The following is a 22166-nucleotide window of genomic DNA, read 5'->3' as shown; positions in this document are numbered from 1 at the left end:
TCTGCTAATGTGGTATACTGCATCCGCTGTTCCCGTTGTGGCCTCCTCTACATCGGAGAAACCAAGCGGAGGCTTGGGGACCGCTTTGCAGAACACCTACGCTCGGTTCGCACTAAACAACTGCACCTCCCAGTGGCGAACCATTTCAACTCCCCCTCCCATTCCGCAGAACCCGAAGCTTGCAGGAACAGCAACTCATATTCCGCTTGGGAACCCTGCAGCCCAATGGTATCAATGTGGACTTCACAAGCTTCAAAATCTCCCTTCCCCCAACCGCATCCCAAAACCAGCCCAGCTCGTCCCCGCCGCTCTAACCTGTCCTTCCTCCCACCTATCCGTTCTTCCCACCTCAAGCCCCACCCCCCTCTCCTACCTACTAACCTCATCCCACCCCCTTGACCTGTCCGTCCTCCCTGGACTGACCTATCTCCTCCCTACTTCCCCACCTACACTCACCTTTACTGGCTCCATCCCCGCCTCTTTGACCGGTCTGTCTCCTCTCCACCTATCTTCTCCTCTATCCATCTCCCCCTCTCTCCCTATTTACTTCAGATCCCCCTTCCCCTCCCCCATTTCTGAAGAAGGGTCTAGGCCCGAAACGTCAGCATTCCTGCTCTCAGAGGCTACCTTATAAAGCCCCTTCAGAAGCTTGTTTGTTTCAGTTATATTACCTCTGGTTCTTTCAAACTTTAGAGAATACAGACTTAACTTACTCAACCTTTCATCATAGGAATCCCCTAGCATTCCAGGGACAAATCTGTAATACCTTCAGGGTACTGTCGACAGTCAAGTATGTCCTTTATTAAATATGGATACCAAAATTTCACACAGTATTCCCAACGCGCCTATTGGCCTGTACAATTCTAGTGAAACATTCTTATTCCTATGCATCAATACCCTTTCAATAAAGGTCAATATGCCATTAGCTTTATACACGAACAGCAACAAGAGTAGTCACTCAGCTCTTCAAGCCTCTTCTGCCATTTGACAAGATCATTGCTGATCTGATTTTACTCTCAACTCTATGTTCCTGTACATCCCAATTATCTTTCATCCCCTTCGTAATCAAGAATCTCTCTCTTCCTTAAAAATGTTTCAAGATTTTGCATCCGCTGCTTTTTGAGGAAGGGAATTCCAAAGACTCAACCCTCAGGGCAAAAAATGTTTCCTTACCTGTTTTAAGTGGCGCCCTTTTTTTAAACTATGACCCCTAGTTCTAGATTCACCCACCAGATGAAACATTGTTTCCACATCCACCCAGTGAAGCCCCCTCAGGATTTTACATTTCAATAAAGTCACTTCTAACTTTTCTGAATTCCAGAGGATACAGACCTAGCCTGTCTAGCCTTGCCTCATTATCTGCGCCTTCCAGGTATTAATGCATTCCTGATTGCTGGTTGCATCTGCAAGTTACACCGAGTTCCTTTTGTGATGATACTCAAGTTTCTCCAAATATCAACATTTACAAACATCATGCTTTATATCAAATATTCTGCCTTTTGTTCTTACTACCAAAGTGAGTAATTTTACATTCACTATGTTATATTCTGTTTGCCATCCCCTTGCTCATAAACAATGTCTTTGCAGCCTGCGTCCTCTTCAGACCTTACATTTTCACCAAGATTTGCACCATCGGCAAACTTAGACAATTACTCTGTCTCCTTGTCCAAGACATTAATATAGATTTAAATATTAAATATTTATCCTATGGCATAGTACATCAGCATGACAATTGCCTGAATTGCCAGTCTAACAGAGTGTTTTTGCTCAAATAAATAACAATCAGATTAAGTAAAAATAACTATCTTACCTCCATAGAATAATATAGTGTTGTGAAGAAGCAATTGGGCATCAGATTTAAACTCATCAAAACTTTTGTATTTGTTTTCATTCAGTTTCTGCGAAGGAAATTGGCAAAATGTTACATGTCATTTGAAGACCAAATCTCACTGTAAGATATTTAGTTTAATATAACTAATTAGTGAATATCTGTTTTGAATTCAAAGGATTTTATTAAATGTGATTTTTATTACCATTTTGGGAAAACACATCCCAAAGATGTAGAATTGGGCATTCAACTTCATTGTTTGTACAATTTTAGAAGTTTTAAAATTTACTTTATATTGGCAGGCCTCATCAAGTTCACTGACACCAAAGTCAGAATGTCAGTGACAACTGTTTGTATTCATTATAAAATGATATGGCACAGAAGGTGGCCAGTTGGTTCTTCATGCCTTGATGATTCTTTTGAGATATCCAATAAATTCAATTTCCTTTGTACTTTACATACAGCATCATGTTTTTGACTTCAAGTATTTATTTAATTGCCTTTTGAAAATTGAGTCAGCTTGCATTATCTTAAAGGCAGTGCATTTGAGGACATACCTATTTTCCATTTTCAGAAAGTAGATTTGCTGTCACTGTCTCTTTTGCCAAATATCCTAAATCTGCTACCACCATTTATTGACACTTTTGTTACTGAAAAAGGCATCAAATTTTCCCTTCACCTTCTCTACTTAAAGGAAAATGACAGCACTTTCTTCTATTGCATCCTTGGTACCATTACATAAACTTTTCCCCAATAGGCATGGACTTAATATTATAAACACTCAACTGCAAAAGGTTCTATGTTAGTTCTTTACCTACCTCTTGTATGCTGGCAACGTCTATAGGTGTATGCACTAATCTCCTGTACATTGGGTGCTTGCTCTCCTTTCCCTTTTTACCAAGTTCTGAAGCCTGCAAAAATATTTCATACATGTGTAAAACTGAAATAAAAACTTCAACAATCAGTCATGCGCCTGAGATACAATACTTGCTAATGCAGTACGAATTTTTTACAGCAAGAAATAGGAAACATAGAAATTGAGATGCAATAGTGGATCAACGTAAAATCTTTGTATAATCACAGCTAGCGTTGTAACCAACACTACAGGAAGGGTATTAAGCTGGTATAATGTGTATGGGGATCTCCATAGATTCTACCTGATATGCCTAAATTTAAATAAAAAGGAAGACTGGACATGCGCGGCTGGAGTCTGAGAACTTAAATTAGGAGATTAAATGAATGATTAAAAGAAGCGCTTAAAATTGTGCAACAGAGTAGACAGAAATAGATTGCTTCTAATTATTAAGACTTTCAAGGTCAACTAGCAGCTCACTAATATATGAGGTTAAATGCAAGTGACTTAAGACAGAGAAGAGAGAAAGACTATATTCTTTACATTGAATTTGTGAGGCTGTACATCAGTAGAGTTTTGATTGAAACAGAGGCCATGTCAACATTTAAGAACAGGTTGGATCAGCAGTCAAACAATAAAGGGAACAGGACAGGCATGAGATCAGGAACTCTGGCTGGAGGATAAGTACTAAAATGCACTGATTAGGTTAATCATTCTGTTTCCCAGCTGTAATTTCTATGTAATTCTATGTAATTTGGGATTCAGTTTCCTATGCATATGTCTATTTCATCAGATTCAAATATATTTCCTCCAAAAGCCAAAAAGGTTTTTGGTAAATGGTTATTCGGAACACATGTAATATCCTTGTATATTGAAGCATACATTTCCAGGTGCCAACAAAATCCCATCTCAAAATCTCAATAACTTCTGGAAAAAAAAGTCTTGAACTTAATTGAACACAAATTTCTGGTACAAACGTTCATTCAATATTGAATTTCTGACATCTAATTGAAGATATAAGGTACTGCAAAACCTGCAAAATTATAAGCTTTTTTAAAGCTTTTTCATATAACTTGTCTTCGAGATAAAAGGTGATCAAGCTTTTAACAAACAATTTAAAACTAATCCAACTACTCTCTTCCAATATCCCTCCATTTCAACTGGACTATTACTTTCTCCTTTCAAACTAAAAGTCAATAATTTCTGCCTTAATTATTTTTTGCAACATAAATTCCATGCTTGAACAACTCCAAGATATCAAGCTCTTTTCTTCAAATTGTACTTCTGTCTCCTGAAGTGACCATTTTACATTGATTGCATCTCATCACAAACTCCCCAGGAGTAGTCTTTCCCTATTCACCTCCATCAGAGTTTAAAAAAAAATTAAATCTTTCAGCCCCACTCTGCTCTGATGGCTACAATTTCAAAATCTCAATTCCCACAGTATCACCAAGGTCTAGTCCTACTGTTTTCATAAATTTCACTTTTTTTTTTCCTTAAAGTACTTGCTGCATGGTTTTGAAAAAAAAAATGGAATTTAAAACTTTACAACATAATCCACAAGGCTCTCTTTGGGTCTAATTTGATACACAAGTTAATGACCTAGAGTAGCTCACCAGCTAAAAGTAAAGGTGTTCAGATTTGAACTAGTAGAATGATAACTTTAAAAAAAGCTACCATATTCTTTAAATGAAGGTCTCATCATCTCTCGACTTCAAAAGCAAGACATTTCGTGTTACCATCCCTCTCCAATTATAAAATAAAAGTGATTCACCATTTTGCAATAAACGTTTGGAAACTTCTTTATACAACAAGAGGTTCTGCACTTGCTTAGTGTCTTTGGAAAGCAATCACATTTACGCTAAACAATATACCTAATTTTGAATTCACAAGTATTTGGTATTCACAGAAACCCATGATCAAAATGGCAACTTCTGATGAATGCAAGCCTTATTATACCTGCGATAACTAACTGCAGTTTATTCTTAAATCTGTTTAGATTTGTCTAAATATTTAAAGACCACTTGCATGGCATTTGGGAGGGTGCTGGGGGTAGAGAAACAGCTCTCCCTTTTCTTTCCTAATTCTGAAGTCGCTTTTTAAATAAATCTTTATTACTTTGAAGAATAAATCTTACTTATATCGCCTTCTCCTAAAGTTTTATTGCAAAATCTGAGTTCAATATGCACCAGTGTGTAGATCAGTCACGTAAACATGATCTATGAGCAAGCATCTCTAATGACTCAAAATAAATCAGAATATATTTTTGTTATTACAACCATGATTGACTCGAGATTTAATATTTCAGTTACACAGCAGTACCAGAATTTAGAAAAAATTAGAAGGCCCAAAGGCCAATTTCTAGGACTGAAAAGTGATACGAGACTATGTTGTATAAATAAAACCAAACAGTGATAGTTTCAGCTAACCTAATGACGCTATTGTAACATTCAGATCTGAAGTTTGTCAAGTGAGATTAAAAACAAGAAATCTCATGAGGCAAGGAAGTTTAATTGGGGAAAATAAAAGGAGTGGAGAACACTGAACTGAACCATTATAAGAGTGCTAATAAATATGCCATCAAACTTTCATGACCACTTAAACAAGAATTTGGATACAGGCACCAAAGTATTTTACTTACTGTTAAACATTAAACATTTTTAAGATTACAGGCAGTAAAATTTGACTTTGAAATTCTGGATAATTATTTTAAAAGATGTAACTGGCCATCCAAAATCTTTTTCACAATTAATTTTCTTCAGTTAAAGGCATGATTACAATTAAGATTAAATTGTTCAGATTGTAAGTTTTTGGGTGAAACAAATGAGATATTTTATTTTGAACAGCAATATTATTTTCAAAGCAACTTGTTTGGCTAAGAGAATATGTACAATACTGAAGTCTTGAAATTGAACAAAACTTTATTTTAACTTGCATTCAATATTCATGATTCAAAAACTGAGTAAGTAGCTGAGAAACAGCCACAACAGAAGTTACTTTGACTAAGGAAGCTTCAAGAACAATTTTTCCTTCAACTATCCTGAATACTTAGAAGGTCATCACACAATGCTTGCAGCTTTGTAGATCATCTATATCACCAATTTCATTATCTTTAATTGAAATAAGAAGTGTGCCAGCATACATCTTTGCGCAGAACACTGAAATGCTTCAAACCTGTTTAGAAAAACAAATACACGTTTCCTAAATCAGTTAGCATCCAACATATTTCCATGAATTCAAAATCTAACTAATTTAGGTAGATGCAACACTATAAGCGCAGGGGAAAAAAAAAATCAAATGCACTAAAGGTTTGTGAATTCAGGGTGCACTTTTCTTTTGTGAAGATTGAGCTATTCCAAACAAAAACCCAAACGTTATTCTAAAAAGCAACAAAATGCATTGAAGCAAGAGGTCTAAGTTAGGGAGATGTTCCTGCCTGAGTATTCAATCAGAGATTTTTGATCTCTCAATATAATTTAAATTTCTAAAATATTCAAAGTGTTTCAAATTCTGATCCTTCATGACAGCTGAACTCAAGACGTCATAAAACGAAACATCCAGAATTCAGTTTTATCAAGTGTTTTGACCCATTAACACTACCATTTCTGGCATCTCATCTACTGCACCTTTAGTGCATTTGATTTTTTTTCCCCCCTGCGCTTATAGTGTTGCATCTACCTAAATTAGTTAGATTTTGAATTCATGGAAATATGTTGGATGCTAACTGATTTAGGAAACGTGTATTTGTTTAGAAAAACAGGTTTGAAGCATTTCAGTGTTCTGTCAAGGGAACCTTGCTTTCTGATTGGTAGGTGTCAAAATTTCCTTCAGGTGTGCAAGTCAGGGTCCATCTTGCAAAGACTAAACAGTCCCATCATCAGATAAATATACATTCAGGATATTATATATATATCCATATTGTTCAGATTTGCCCTCAATATCATTTTCTTAAATTTGCTATATTCCACAGAATCTTTAATATCTAGAAATCTATTCGTCTTCAATATACTCAATGACCAAGTTCTCCAGAGTCCTGTGGGGTAACAAATTGTAAAGATTCACTGCCCACAAGTGAAGATATTCCTCTTCAATTCTAAATGGCTAGCGTCTTATTCTGAGGCTTAAACCTGTTGCTTCTTGGCCCTGCAATCGGGGGGGGGGGGGAGTATTTCTGCTGCCACCAGAATTGCACATAAACTTGAGGGCAGTTTCATCAAGGTTCCATACAAGTTAAACAAGACTTTTTAAAACCAATACTTAAATCCTCTTTCAATAAGGCCATACGTCTTTGGATCAGTTGTAACGTATTCAACAAGGTCATGGTTGATTTGACATTTCTTAAGTTCACTTTCTTGTCTTTTCCCTATAATCCTCTATTCCCTTACTGATTAAAAATTTGTTCATCTCAGCATTGAACATACTTAACCCTAACCCTATTGACCCAGCATCAACAATCCTCTGTCCTAAAGAATTCTACAATTTCAGAAAAAAATTCATCTGTTTTAAATAGGTTCTTAATCTGAGGTTATGCCATCTGATCTCAGACTCTCCCAAAAGGAGAAACAACTTCTCCACATCAATGCTGTCAAGTCCCCTAACAATCTTACATGTTTCAATAAGGTCACCTCCCATTCTTCTAAATTATAATGAGTACAAGTCCAATCTACTCAAACTTTCCACAAACTCTCCCTGCAAACACAACATCAGCTTAGTGAACCACATCTGGTCTGCCTCCAATGCCAGTATATCCTTCCTTAGACAAGGAGGCACAAATTGTTCACAATATTATAGCTGTAATTTGACTAGTGTCTTGTATAGTTCTGGCAAAGCCAGTCTACTTTTGTGCTTGATTCCCTTTGAAATAAAGACCAACATTCTATTTGCCTTCCCTATTACCAATTCAACGTGAATGCCAGCTTTTTGTGATTCATGGGCGAGGACTCCCAAAACCCACTGTTTGGTAGCCTTCTGCAGTCTTTTTCCATTTAGATAATATGTAGCACTTCCAATTCTTCCTGTCAAAATGCACAACCTCATATTTTCCGATATTATATTCCATCTGCCAACTTTGCCCACTCGCTTAACCTGTCTACATCCCTCTGCAGATTCCTTGTTATCGCCACTACTTGCCTTCCCACCTATTCCCCAATGCTGCCTACTCACTTGCTTTGGATGATTCCCCATCTGCACCAAACATAACAGCAGTACCGGCCATTTTCATCTCTATTAATGCTTCTTCATCTCTCATTCCATAAGGAAACAACAGCACACAACAGGGCATAAAATGAAGAAGGGTGATGGGCTGCTCAACATTTAGCCCCTTGCCCCTTATGAGAAAAGCCTGATTCTGACCCTTCAAGTAGCTGACTGAAATCCTAAGCCCTTGCACTATTATTGGAGACTGCTCTTGACTTTCTGTGCTGACTGTTTCTTCTGACCAAAGACTATCACCTTTGACTTGACTGAGGTGTGCTAAACAACCATGACAAACTTTCTGCCTTTTAGTCTGCAGTAATTGGCAAATCAAGACATAAGTAATATGAGCCTGGAAGATGTGGGCGAGAGGCCAAAGTGCAAAAAGGCAAGGTAATGACACTGTAATCATCCAGTAATCTAGAGCAAGCGCTACAACAATGAGTGAAGAGCCTGGAAATGCAGCCTGTTTCAGTCCATGAACTGGGAGCGATATCCTGAGTCACAAGGCCTTTTTACCACCATTAAAATGAGTTTCCAGTACAGTCTTCATAGGCAACTCGCCTCCGCGTGTGGCAAAAGCACAATGCTGCAGCAAGATTCTCCTGTCATCAAGACAGGCCTTGCCACATTTGCTGGTTGATTCTGCCACACATCTCTTCATAATACATGTTGCACAGAAACGCCCCCTCACCCCATAGAATCTGCCCTTAGGATTTTTTTTAGTTTCTCTTACGTTTCCTTATTTCTCATTGTAAACTGTCTGCTCAGTCTGTAAAGGACCCATATTTGTCTTTGCCAATATTTTTCTTTCTACATACCTACAGAAGGTTTTAAGACCATAATTAAGACCACAAGATATAGGACCAGCAGTAGGTATTCTACCCTTCAAGCCTGCTCCACCATTGAAAGAAATCATGGTTGATCTAATAATTCTCCATTTCCTGCCTTTTGAGTATAATCCTTGATTCCCTTATTGATTAAAAATCTATCTTCTCAGTCTTGAATACATTTAGCAGCCCAACCTCAACAGGCCTCTGAGGTAAAGAATTCAGCAGATTCATCACCCTCAGAAGAAAATCCTCCTCACTTCTGTCTTAAAAGAGCGATTCCTTGCCCTGAGATTATGCCATCTGGTCCTAGACTCTTCCACAAAGGGTAACAATCTTTCTGCATCTACCTTGTCAAGCCCCCTAAGAATCATGTATGTTTCAATAAGGTAGCCTCTCATTCTCCTCAGCTCCAATGAGATCAAGCTCAACCTATTTAACCTCTACGAAAATCAATCCATACCCAGGATCAACTTAATTCACCTTCTCTGGACTGCTTCCACTGCCAGTATAACTTTCCTTATATATGGGTGCAAAAACCATTCACAGTATTCCAGCTGTGGTGTGATCAGTGCCTATTATAGTTTTAGCAAAACCTTCATTGGGTTTGATTCCACCCTCAGGCAACTGACTGACTGTGTTGAGTTTGTACATTTTTCCTGGTGTCTGCGTGGGTTTCCTCCAGGTGCTCCGGTTTCCTCCTACAGTCCAACAGTGTGCAGGTCAGGTGGATCGGCCATGTTAAATTGCCCATTGTATCCAGGGATGAGAGAGTTAGGTAGACTAGCCATGGGAAATGCAGAGTCACAGGGATAGGGTAGGGATTGGGTTTAGGTGGGATGCTCTTCATAGGGTTGATGTGGTTTTGATGTGGACTCACTTGGCTGAATGGCCTGCTTCTACACAGTAGGGATTCTACAATTCTGTGAAAATTGCTCACAGTACTCCAGATATGGTCTCAGCAGCATCTTGTATAGTTTCACTAAGACTTACCTACTCATATACTCCAGACCTCTTGAAATAGGGGCTAATGTTCCATCAGCCTTCCTGATTACCTAATGCATCTGTGCGCTAGCTTTCAGTATTTTGGGCGTAAGTAGCCCAAGTCCTTTTGTGTTGCAGCTACTGCAGTTTTTCTCCAGTTAAATACCTATTTTTGTGTTGTGTCCAAATTTGGCCACAGTACATTCACTTTCTCTTCCAAGTCAATAATATATAATCTAAACAGTTGTGATCCCAGTACTGATGCCTTTGGAATCTCAGTGGTCACAAATCATCAACATGAAAAAGAATCTCTTATTCCCATTTGCTGTTTCTTGCTCATAAGCCTATTCATTATCCATGCCAATATACTTCTTCAAACACCGTGAGCTCCTATCCAGTGACTTAATATTTTGAGAGAGACCTTGTCAAACACCTTCTGGAAGTCCAAACACAATACGTATTCCCCTCTATCCACTCTGGTTAAGACTTCCTCGAAAAGGTCTAATAAATTAGACATGACTTCCCTTTCACGAAGCCATGTTTACTCTGAGGATTAGACTGTGATTTTCCAACGTTCTGCCCTACTTCCTTAACAATTGATTCCAATAATTCGCCAACAACAGATGCTCGGCAAATCGGCCCACATTACCAGCTTTTTGCCTCCCTCCCTTTTTGAACAGTTGTGTCACATTGGCAGCTTTCCAATCCTCTGGTACTTCTCCTAAAATCCTTGGTTTCTGGAGAAATTACAATCAATGTATCCACTATCTCTCTAGCTATCTCTTTCAGGATGGAAGCCATCATGGCCAAGAGACATATCCCATTAGTTTCTCTAGTGATGGTTTCCTGAAATAAGAATTTTTTTAAAAAAAACTAATAACTTAAAATGTAAAAGAAATTAGAAAACAATGAAAGCAGTAATTCCAATATCTGTCGATACTTCAATTCTGCAGATTACAAGAGCTAACTTTATTTTGGGGGCGGTGATGGCCCAGTGGTATTAAGGCTGGACTGTTAATCCACAAATCTAGGTAATGTTCTGAGGATTTGGGTTCGAATCCCACCCCGGCAGATGGTGGAATTTGAATTCAGTAAAATATCTGGAATTAAGAGTCTAATGATCATGAATCCATTGCCGATTGTAAGGAAGGAAACTGCCATCCTTGCCTGGTCTGGCCTACATGTGACTCCAGACCCACAGCAATGTGGGTGACTCTTAACTGCACTCTGGGCAATTAGGGATGGACACTAAATATTGGCCTAGCCAGTGATGCCCTCATCCCATGAATGAATTAAAAAAAATTCTCAGTAAATTTCACATATGGTATAGTTTGGCATCTTTTGCTAACATGATTCGGCATATAAAGTTCCAATTTGCAATTATTACTAACCTTGCAAAGATAAGAAGTTGATAGGAGCTAACACATTATGACCTGTCATCTTCAAAACTGGTTACCTTATTACAGATATGCTGCTGCTGAAGTAGTGCCAGACTTGTATGAAACATGCACTGCAAAATTGTATGTTGGTTATTCTCTTTACTTTATTTAAATAAAATCTATAGTACCCAGTGAAAAAAAGTGGAAATTGATGAAATAAAGTAATTTAGCATCTGCAACTTCCAAAATAAAAGTATCAAAGGAGCAAAATGACAGTTCATTGAAACAAAGAAAAACGTTTTCACATCTAACTTGGGGAAATTACAATTAATAGAACAATTATTTCCTACTGTATTGTAATCTAAATTCATGAAAAGCAAATTCAACACATTTGTAACAATTCGATGTATGATAAACATTGTGAAATATCTAGCCGGAATAAAAAGTGTAATTAAGGGCACTGGTGACATTCAAAATACAGGTGAAGGTCATGTTGCGCAAGCGGGAATGAAACATACAAACCTCCATCAGTCAAATGATTTTTTTTGGTTTTTATTTTTCCTTTGTGTTCTCATAATGTCATTTATGATACAATATCAAAAAGGAAACAATAACAGTAACATAAAATAATGCACAGCTAATTTACTGAAGTTTGGAAACCATAAATCTGCATTTCTTTCTTAAAACAGATACTCACCCTCTCCTTCATGCGAGAAACAATGTAACCCAGATATCTGCCCATAGCTTGCTTGGTTGTGTTCTTCTTTTTCATGCTCTATTGGGAATAGTAGTTAAATTAGTGAACTATTGTTCCCTGACCAACCTATTGTAACAGTTAGCAAAATAACTCAGACATTCATTTTCAACAACTTGACATCTCAAAACGTACATGTGATATCACATGCTAGATCTATTTGATTTATAACACTGACTGATGATTTTTCAAAGCATATGACACAACGTAATTGAATCTGAAGGTGAGTGTGCCAGAAAATCTTGTAAGATAATTAAAAAAAGGTTTCGACGTGCTGAACACAGGAAAACATTGGTCAAGCACCATGAAAGCCATCTACTATTATTCAGAATATCCTTCTCAAGGCTCCACTTCGTTTTGAAGTGGTTTGTAAACATCTACACAGTCAACAAGATCAACTACCAACCAAAAGATTTCACAGAAATCTGCTGCTGTACATCTTCCAGACCAAATCTTATTCACATTTGTTCCACAGATTGGTTTCCAGTACCTGAACACTACCAGTTTTAAAGTTGCATGCTTGTGTCCAAGCCTCTTCATGGTCTTGTCCCTCCATAACCCTGCAATGTTTTATAGTCACAACTGCTATGTATACCTTGACTCTGTTGTCTTTGATATTTCCATCTTCCCAGCAACAATGGTAGTTAGGCTCAATGTAGAGAATTCTCTCAATAAATCTCTTGCTCTTCATCTGAAAAGTTCCTTAAAAACTATTCTGTTTAAATTTTTAGACACCCTGAATTAGAAACATATCAACATTCCTTCAGTGTGGCTGGGTCAAAATCCTAGAACTCCCTTCCTCACAGTACTTTGAATTTACCTGCACCAACTCATATCAAAACCATTCCCCTATCAGCTCTGTACCCGTTAACTTACTTGTCAAGCAATGTCATGATTTTAAAATTCTCAGCCTTGTTTTCAAACCCTTCCCATGACTCGGACTTTTTCTAAATGGGAGATTTTCTCCAGCTCCACAAACATCCCGAGTATGTGCTTGTCTAATTTAGCTTATTGCACATCTTGTACTTTAGCAGCCATGCTTTCAGCTGATTAGGCCTCAAGTGCAAGAGCTCTCTTCCTCCAATACTCTACCTCGCTTTCCTTCATAAAGACATTTCTTTAAACTGACTTTGACCAAGCTGTTGGCCATGTGATCCAACATCTCACATGGCTCCACAGTGTGGAGCTGGAGGAACAGGAAAGTTGATGTTTCGGGTTAGGACACACCTTCTGCAGAAGGGTCCCGACTCGAAACGCCAACTTTCCTGCTCCTCTGATGCTGCCTGGCCTGCTGTGTACTTCCAGCTAGACACTGTGTTATGTCTGACTCTAGCATCAGCAGTTCTTGCTATCTCACATTGCTTGATGTTATATTTTGCTTTACAATGCTACTGTGAAGAGACTGCACCCTCAGGTCCTAGTCTCTACTACTAGTGGAAACAGCACTCTATCCCGGTCTCTCAGCATTCTGTAAGTTTCAACGATAGCCCCCTCTTCAACTTTCTAAACTCCATCAGATACAGACAGAGTCCTCAATTGCTCCTCACATGACAAGCCCTTAATTCCCACAATCATTCTTGTGAACCTCCTCTGGACTCCCTCCAAAACCAAAGCAGCTTTCCTTAAGATACAGGACCCAAAACTGCTCACAATATTCCAAATACAGTCTGATCGTCAATACATCCCTGCTCCTGTATTCTAGTCCTCTTTAAATAAATGCTGAATATGAAAATATATTTTAAATTAAGGGCTTTACAAATTAAACAGTATCCAGCTTGTAGTATTAAGCTTGGACAGGAAGACTAATTCACAGGCCAGACTACTGGCCTGGGACACGAGTTCAACCCCACACAGCTGCTGAGGAATTCAAATTCAATTTATTGATAAATTCAATTAATTAATAAATGTGAAACTGAAAGTTAGTCTCAGTACTGGTGACCATGAAAATCCTCAGTCTAATATCTGAATTCTCTTCACGGTTCCTCAACACATCTGTACAACTAGATGTTCTGCTCTTCTAACTGTTGTCTCTTCTGTATACCAGACTTCATTCGCTATTGCTTTTACTACCCAGAATCCTCAAATGAATATTTCTCTACCAGCACACCTTTAACTCTGCACTTCCTTTAAGATCCTCCTTAAAGACAAACCTAACAATAAATACAAAAATACAGTAACTATCACTACAGAAAATGTGCTCTGGAAATTATCACTGCATCACCATCTGTCTCAGGTATGGAAGGACTGTTTTATGGGGAGACTGCGAGTGCGATGGGCTTGTGCTCACTGGATTTTCAAAGAATGAGGAGTGGCCTTACTGAAACATGCAAGATTCTGAGCAGGCTTGACAGGCAGAGAGATTGTTTTCCCTTATGGGAGAGTCCAGGTCCAAGGGCATCATCTCAAAATAAGAGATCACACACTCAAGTCAGAGATGGGGAGAAATTTCTTCTGTCAAACGGTAGTGAATCTGTGGAATTCTTTACTGTTAGAGGGCTGTTGAGGCAGGGTTCTTAAGTATTTTTAAGGTTGAGATGGACTGATTTTTAATCAATAAGGAATTCAAGGGTTATGGACCAAAAGACAGGACCGTGGAATTGAAGGTTGTCAGATCAGTCATGATCTCATTGAATGGCAAAGAACTGTGGGCTGAACAGCCTACTTCTGCTCCTAACTTTCATTGCCTAAACCCACTTTAATCAAGTTTTCGGTCACATTTTTGATTCAGTGTCCTTTCCTCCCATTCCCATCCTCTTTAATCCCTGTGAAGTGTATTTGCATGCTTTTCTTCAATGAAGATGTAATAAATAGTGTAAAAACTTTGAAAACAACCTGGGTCATGTTCTTTACTATTTGGTAGATCCACTTGGCTTGGAACTGCAGAACTCTGGAGCAACAAGAGTATTTTCCTCTGCAGCCTGTCAAACCATAAACAATCACTAGATGGAGACTGGCTCTGCAGAACACAAACTGATTGGGATTCCTGTTATCCTACATGATTATAATTGCTTCTAATGCAGCCTGCCTATGAGTGAGAAAGGGATGTTTGAATATCCATCCAAATATGAACCTAATTATCTAGGTTTGGAACTACAAGTAAGGTCAGAATATTAATTATTTCCTGCATATAAAATGAACAGTAGCATTTTCAGTCAAGACAATTTGACACAGCTTTTTAGCCAAATCATTATACACACATAAGAAATTTATATAAATGCATCAATTCAATCAGTCGGTCATTCTGAATTCAGGATACAAGCAGTAAAAAAGTCATTAATCTATTAAATATTTTCTGCCCTCGTGAAGCTGTTGTATCCGCTCTAGCTGCCTTAGTCAGCAAACAAGAGAAGTACAAGTAATGGACATTTCTATTGGTGTCATTAACGCCATTAATGCCATTTAAGTGTTTCTACCAGCAGGTGGATTTAAGCAGTCTGAACATAAGCAATTTTGAGAATAAACCCCATCAACCACACCCACCTTCACCAATGAAAGATACGGCTCCCTCAGTAGACATTGTTCTCTGCTTAAAGCAATAAAGCAAATCTATTTCTATAGACTTGTCATCATGATACCAAACATAAGTGAAACATTCATATAAACTTGTATCTGAATAAGTGTTATATGTCTTTAGATTAAAATTGCAATTCATAAATGTTTTACATTTATATTTTAAATATTTGAAATGTAAGTAAACACAATTACATGTACCTTACACACTTGGCACTGCCAATGTGAACTGCTGTCTTGTGGCCTGAATTCATCAGGGAGACATTTTGGGTGATAAACGCGAAAGCAAGAATCACAAGTTAGGATCTCTCCTGCAATGTGACACTCCATGCAATACCAATCATGACTTTCTACATTCCAATCCTAAAATGGAAAGAAAGGTAAATGAATAAATTAGTCAACTGGCTAATGTCACCCTATTGCCAAAAATAGTTTTGTGTTTTGATAATGAACAGCAGCACATTTGGGGAACAGGGTAGAAGCCAGTGGTAAGGTAGTCAGGTGCAGCCTTAAAATGAAAATCATTATAACACTTGAAATAGCTTGTTAAATGTGTTATAGCCACCAAACATTACTTTACCGTAACATCGTCACTAAAGAAGCATACTGATACTGAAACACTAATGTTCTATCAAAATCAATGTTAGCATTGAAAGGTTGATGTGATTCCCATATTTGAACTGAAGCTCATCACATCTTCAAACAGACTTCCATTTTTCCTAAGCTTTTACTGTATACATGCTGGGCTGTCTGGCGGTAAAATTCAATTTCAGGAGCAGTTCTGATTACCATTATTAAGTGGCAACAACAAAATTACTATAAAAGCAGCACACTTGATTAGTCTACATTTAAAACAGTTGTTTTGAAAGTAGGTTGTTAAAATGTAGTTTTAGAAGATTTGAAAGGCAAAGGATCAACTGTATCAGTATCTAAGAACAAGGTGCATGTGCTCAGCACACCCACCACTTTTTCTCGCGTTGACCAGACACTTCCCCTATCTGCTTCCGTATGTGCATTATTTTGTTCACTGGCTTCCAAATGTCACTTATATTAGAGGTCAGCCACAGGATTATTAGCTCTTTCCTCATTAAAATGGGAAGTCTACAAAAATCCCAAAAAGTTAAAGGCAAACAAAGTGATTTTAAGACCTGGGTTGTAACAAGCTGCAGTTATACTGCACCAAGAGGAAAATCCAAGCAGTTTGCAACAAAATCCACGAGATGGGTTCATAAATCTAGCTTCTTTAATGCTGCAAGTCAGATCAGCATCAGGAAATTGCTTTTTGTTGAAGCAAAAGCATTGGGCTGCCAGATGAATAACTGCAATCATTCATCCTTAAAAGATTTTTTTCTGCAACTTTAAACAAGGTGAAAAAGAAACAAAACGAAATGAGTCACTCAAAACTAATAAATATTCTTTTATGCTAATTTTATAACTATTAATTTCAAAACATTTGTACATTATAAGTCAGGACCAATAAAAAGGCATACTATTCAGTTTCTAAACCATCACACAATTTTCCCATGTGTTTTTTGAAAGATATTTAACTTTTATCTTTCTGCCAGAAACATATAAAACTATTTGACTATTTGCCGAGCAGGCATTTTCCTGGCCAATGCTGGGAGCAATGACTGGAAATTCTACCCATGCTGCAAGTAGTTAAGTAACATAATAAATCTGGAGTGCTCTCCTACAAATTTAGGGCCTTACAGCCAATATCCTGGTGTTCTGGTTCATCTATTTATGTTTATTTATTAAAGTTAATTTATTAATCTATTTTAAGAGCAATCATTTAAAATCAAAATTATACATGGCCTCCAATAATTAAACAATTAACATTGTCACCAAATCCAGGCTGTGTCAACATTGCTAGTTACTTGATCTGCAGAACACAGAAGACTTTCAAACAGTCCAGCAGTGATTACTTGTCAAAGAGAAAATTAGGTTAACTACCAGCAGCACCCTATTGTCCACAGAGATAAACATTATACCACAGTTTCTTATAGTCCTCTTCCACATTGCATTCTTTTGAAGCTGAAACAAAATAAAAAAAATCAGCAAAAAAGCAAACAAAATGGATTTGGAAAGGCGGTGGTAAATGTCATGCAATTTCTAACCCTATCAGTGTCAAACAACTTCTTACTTGGAGCTAAAACTGGGGCTAAACAACATTTAAAGCTGCAGTATACTACAAGTTTAAATTTTGGCAAATAGGGTGTTTTTGTTTTAAATATATAACCAAGGAAACATTTAATAAAGTGCTTCACATTTTGTTGACCAATAAAATTTGAATTTAGGTCAATATTTCTAAACGCTTAACTATTGCATGATGTGCATTTTAGAAGTTGTCTTGAACACTGAAATCTGAGAATTTCCATGGATATGCCTACAGCACTATTAACCAATCTTGCAGGCTTACTTGGATCGTAAAATCACATACGACATCACAGGATGATGCACTTCAGATGACCTAAAGAGAGTAGGCACAGTCTAAGTAAACATTCAGAACTATTTCTCTGTGTTACCATACTTGCTGATTTTACGCCAGATCACTGTTTGATAAGTAATGCTCCTCCAGAAGAGGATTCTTAAACATACAGTTATACTGTAATATAATGCAGCTTAAGGTTCTAACAGCCACTAAACTGGATAAATGTGGCCATTTCTAAATAATCATGATGCTTACAATCTCATCCCCTGGAAGCCAATATCCTTCCTGTTCGATTCCTGCCTTTGAACCCTTGCAGCCCACAGTCAGGGTTTCAACAATCAGGCCATCTTTTACCGCAAGGCCCAGCTGCCGATTGGTGTCCTTTGGATGCATACTGTGAAGGCGAGACATGAACCTTGGGGAGAAACCGCAGAGATCACTGCAATTAAATATCACTGTTAAATCAAACAGAAATGTCTAATTAAAGCATGACTAAATGAGAATAATAAATTTAAACAGCAATTTACCTATTTGTTTCTTGATATTCTGTGGACGAAATGTTCTATTGTCTAGTCAACTAGGTAAAAAGCAATGCATCAAATGTACACATTACTAACTACAGAGCAAAGTCGGACTAATTTCCAGAACTTTAATTGTAACTTAAATGCCTTACAAACAGCAAAGTAAACAAAACTAAGTAGGATGCAATTAATTAGTTGCAGATTCCCATGATGGTTGTAATCAGCAATTTTGTTGAGAACATTGTGAAAACAGGAATTATTCAGAGAGCAATTATTAGCTGTTTATATTTAGATTTGGTTTCTCATTTAATACAAGAATTATAACTATTGGGGTCAGAAGGTGAAACTGAAAACCAACTGCAATTAATGAAAACAGGCACAGACTATATTTAACTGCAGCACCTAGTTTAAAAATACTTCTATACTTGCAATGTACAAAGAAGTGTGAAGCAGTCCATTTTGGTAGAAAGAACAAGGAGAACATTCTAAAGTTAAGGGTATGATTCTAAAGCGGGCACAGAAAAAGGGCACTGCCTGAGAGTGCGATGAAGATAAATTCAAAGGAGTCCTTCAAATGAGAACTGGACAATTTGCGAGTGAGAAAAAAAATTGCAGGGCTATAAGAAAAAGTCAGGAGAGTGGAATGGGGTGAAATGCTTTCGTACAGAGCTAAAATAGATACAATGAGCGATATGTGCTGTATTTATTCTATGACTTCATACAAAGTAAACATGGTTTAACTTGGTACATCAAGCACAACAGAAACACAGTTAAATACTGTGTCACAAAAAGCATACTATGACTGTATTTTTTTACTAAATTTCATTTTCCTAAAATTTCACTCTGGCATCAGCCACGATTTAGTGACAACACTCTCACCCAAGTCAAAGGTTTATGGGCTCAACTGCCTTTCAAATGATTTCAGCATAACATCTGGGCTATTACAAGTACAACGTTGTCGAAGTGGCATGTAGTTTGATGTGCTGTCTTTTGGATGAGATGCGAATCCAAAAGTTTTGCCTCTTAGATTCCCTAGCCAATACTGATCCTACAACTATCAGCACAAATTATATATCATAGTCCTGTCAGTTGAAAACTGGCTTCATGTTTATCACATAATTTCAGTGACTACAATTCAGAAGTACATTATTGCCTACAAAGAGCTTTGGGATATACTATGTAAATTCAGGTCCACCTTTACTAATATGAATAACACAAATGCTTTCTGAGAACTGTTGTTAAAGAAGAAGCAGGGATGGCTTGAAGGGAAATACATTCCACAAGATAGGAGAAGTCAATAGCTGAAAATAAATAGGGCATGTCAGACCAGTGCTTGTTTGAAGTATGTTTCTTCCTAATCATTGCTAAACCTTCCATATTTATTGGATTATGATAAGAGACTTCATAGGAAAATGCCCTTGAAAATATAGATTTCAACTGCAAAGGTGATCTGGCAGAGTTGATTGGACAAGAAAAAAAAACACACCGGGAAGCATTACAAAACAGGTTTGCTGAAAAAGCAGGTGAAAGCCAGAGAATATAAATCAGTTAATACACTAGGGATAATAGAGTTCAGCATTAAGAAAGAATCTGTCTAGTCTTGAGGAGCTGGTTAGAAATGAATAAACATGTTACTGGTTATGTAAGAAAATAAATGTTGATGGAGGAATGTGGATAAGGCAAAAGATAGATTGAGATTCACCAAAAGTTAAGTTTTGTTGAGAAGAAAATTTAGTGGGAAATGCGAACTTGCAAAACATTAAGCAAAATGTATAGTCAAACAATATTTTGGTGTTCATATTTCAGATTCCTAGAGAAAACGGAGATTGAGCTCGACAGTTTGAACAGTGATAAAAGAGCTGCCAATCTGAAGGGATTCGAGGAGGGGTTATGGAAAGAAGAGAATCTGCTAAATTTCCCAACTGGGGTCATAAGGCAGCATTTCATAGCGGATAGGTGTGGCAATAATGATGGAAATTCTCCAAACACTGGTGTAATTCACTCATCTTTCACCTGACTGTAGATAGGAGAAAATCAAGTGCTGTAAATGTGTTGCACCACTGAAAATGACTTATGTAAATAAATCCCTCTAAAATAAGTTGTTTTCTTAAAAAGAAACAACTAGTGCTTTACAGAAACATACATTTCTCCCAGAATCCAAGGGATTGTGATCTACTCTAAAGTTATTCTAGCCACATCTTACTCCCAAATTCGCCTAGCTCATGCCAACTGACCAGTCAGTGTTCTCATATTACTTGCCAACTTCCCAAGAGGTTATTTGGACAGAATACAGCATACTAAAACAAGAATTATATGAGATCAAAAGAATTTGAATTCACCAATGTTGTTCACATCAATTAAAATCTCAATTCTGCATACACACTTGCAAAACATCTGAGCATAACATCTGATGTTATTTGTACACACATGGAAGATGGTGATAGGTGAAATCAGATTCAGTGAGTTATACAAGACATTAGGCAAATAATTATGCCTGTATGCACTGAACATGCAAAAGACCAAATTAAAATTTCAGAGTTAACGTTTCGTGTCCAGTGACCCTTCCTCAGAGGACCCAAAACATTAACTCTGTTTTTTCCTTCACAGATGCTGCCAGACCTGCTGAGCTTTTCCAGCAACTTTGTTTTTGTTCCTGATTTACAGCATCCACAGTTCTTTCAGTTTTTATTTAAAATTTCAGAGTTACTGCACTATTCTGCAACATATTGTGGAACAACTACATGCAATAATGAATCAAATTTATCTATTTCATTTTGAAATCAAATATCTGAACTATTGTTATATAACTTTTTTTTTGAATATGGGTCCTTGTTGGTAATTACAAAGTAGCAGATCACCCTGGGGTTCAGACAGTCATAAATTTGGAAATCTCACTCAGGTTTGTTAAAAGTTTTAAATGCAACAGCAGCAGTATCCAGCGCAGGCAAATTACCTTTTAAGCCACAGTTCACCCATCCATAATCTTGCTCTCTAAAAATCTCTTCTGAAACCTCTCTACGCTCAAAATATCTCAATATCTCATTACCTCATTCTTTTAAGCACTCCTTTAATCATCAACTCTAACTCTACTCCTAACACCTGCACAATGACCTCCCTTTATGAAGTAGCTTAAGACATTTCACTACTGGCTAGATTTTGTGGTCACTGACCTCAAAGAAAACTAACCATACAGATAACTGTGGCATGGACCTCCCCTTTCATTGGAACAGTTTGTTTCAGCCATCCAGGAACAGTGATAGCATCAAGTAAACAGACAGTCAAACTGAAGTATTTTCAGACAGCAAACTGGGAATAAATTCCAAAACTCCTTCACCTTTAGTTTTAAATTTTACAAATAGTTAAATAAATGATTGGGACATAGGGTTAAGGATGAAACAAAAATACGACATAGAAGCCTTTTAAAAATGTGGATTTTATTGTAGAGAAATGTGATGTTCACCAAATATAAATTTACCTTTTAAGGGCAAACATAACTTCCTTACAGTAATTGGGAACATGGCACACCATTAAAACCTAGTCATACCTAATTCAATGAAGTATAACGTTTTCAAAGGTTTTACTGTGAGACAAAAAAAACTTAAGAGTGGAAGTTATCATCATTACAATGACTTCCAATTGATTACAGTCCCAAGGACCAAAATACTGCATCTTCTAGAGAATCAGTGGCCCCCAATTTCTGGATTCTCATGTTTAATTATGCATGTGAAGATTCCAGAAATTGCTGCCAGTTTCAAAGGAGGAGGAGGTATAATTATGTTGCTCTTATTACTGCAAAATCCATGTCAATGTTAATAATATTATGTAAATTGTATTTCCTGTCACAATTCAGTAATAAGCATATTATTGTTTTTAATGAGATAGT

General features: G+C 37.3%; 1 protein-coding gene across 5 annotated transcripts in view; it reads right to left on the bottom strand.

Moving 5' to 3' along the window:
* zmynd11 (zinc finger, MYND-type containing 11) overlaps window positions 1-22166 on the bottom strand; it is a 210210-nt gene that overhangs the window by 67767 nt on the left and 120277 nt on the right. For 3 of the 5 annotated variants that reach the window (XM_048610972.1, XM_048610965.1, XM_048610978.1), the window contains 5 exons: window positions 18018-18177; window positions 15533-15694; window positions 11765-11842; window positions 2647-2739; window positions 1811-1898 (listed from right to left, as the gene is read on the bottom strand). In XM_048610972.1, the coding sequence (XP_048466929.1) occupies window positions 1811-1898; window positions 2647-2739; window positions 11765-11842; window positions 15533-15694; window positions 18018-18177 (581 nt within the window). Of the gene's footprint in view, window positions 1-1810; window positions 1899-2646; window positions 2740-11764; window positions 11843-15532; window positions 15695-17750; window positions 17802-18017; window positions 18178-18289; window positions 18333-22166 lie in introns of those variants that run through there. The other 2 variants (XM_048610986.1, XM_048610994.1) reach the window with 2 other exon arrangements.

Source organism: Rhincodon typus, chromosome 2, assembly GCF_021869965.1.
Source record: "Rhincodon typus isolate 14 chromosome 2, sRhiTyp1.1, whole genome shotgun sequence".
In the NCBI taxonomy this organism is placed as follows: Eukaryota; Metazoa; Chordata; class Chondrichthyes; order Orectolobiformes; family Rhincodontidae; genus Rhincodon; species Rhincodon typus.
This window is presented reverse-complemented; position numbering and strand designations above follow the sequence as displayed.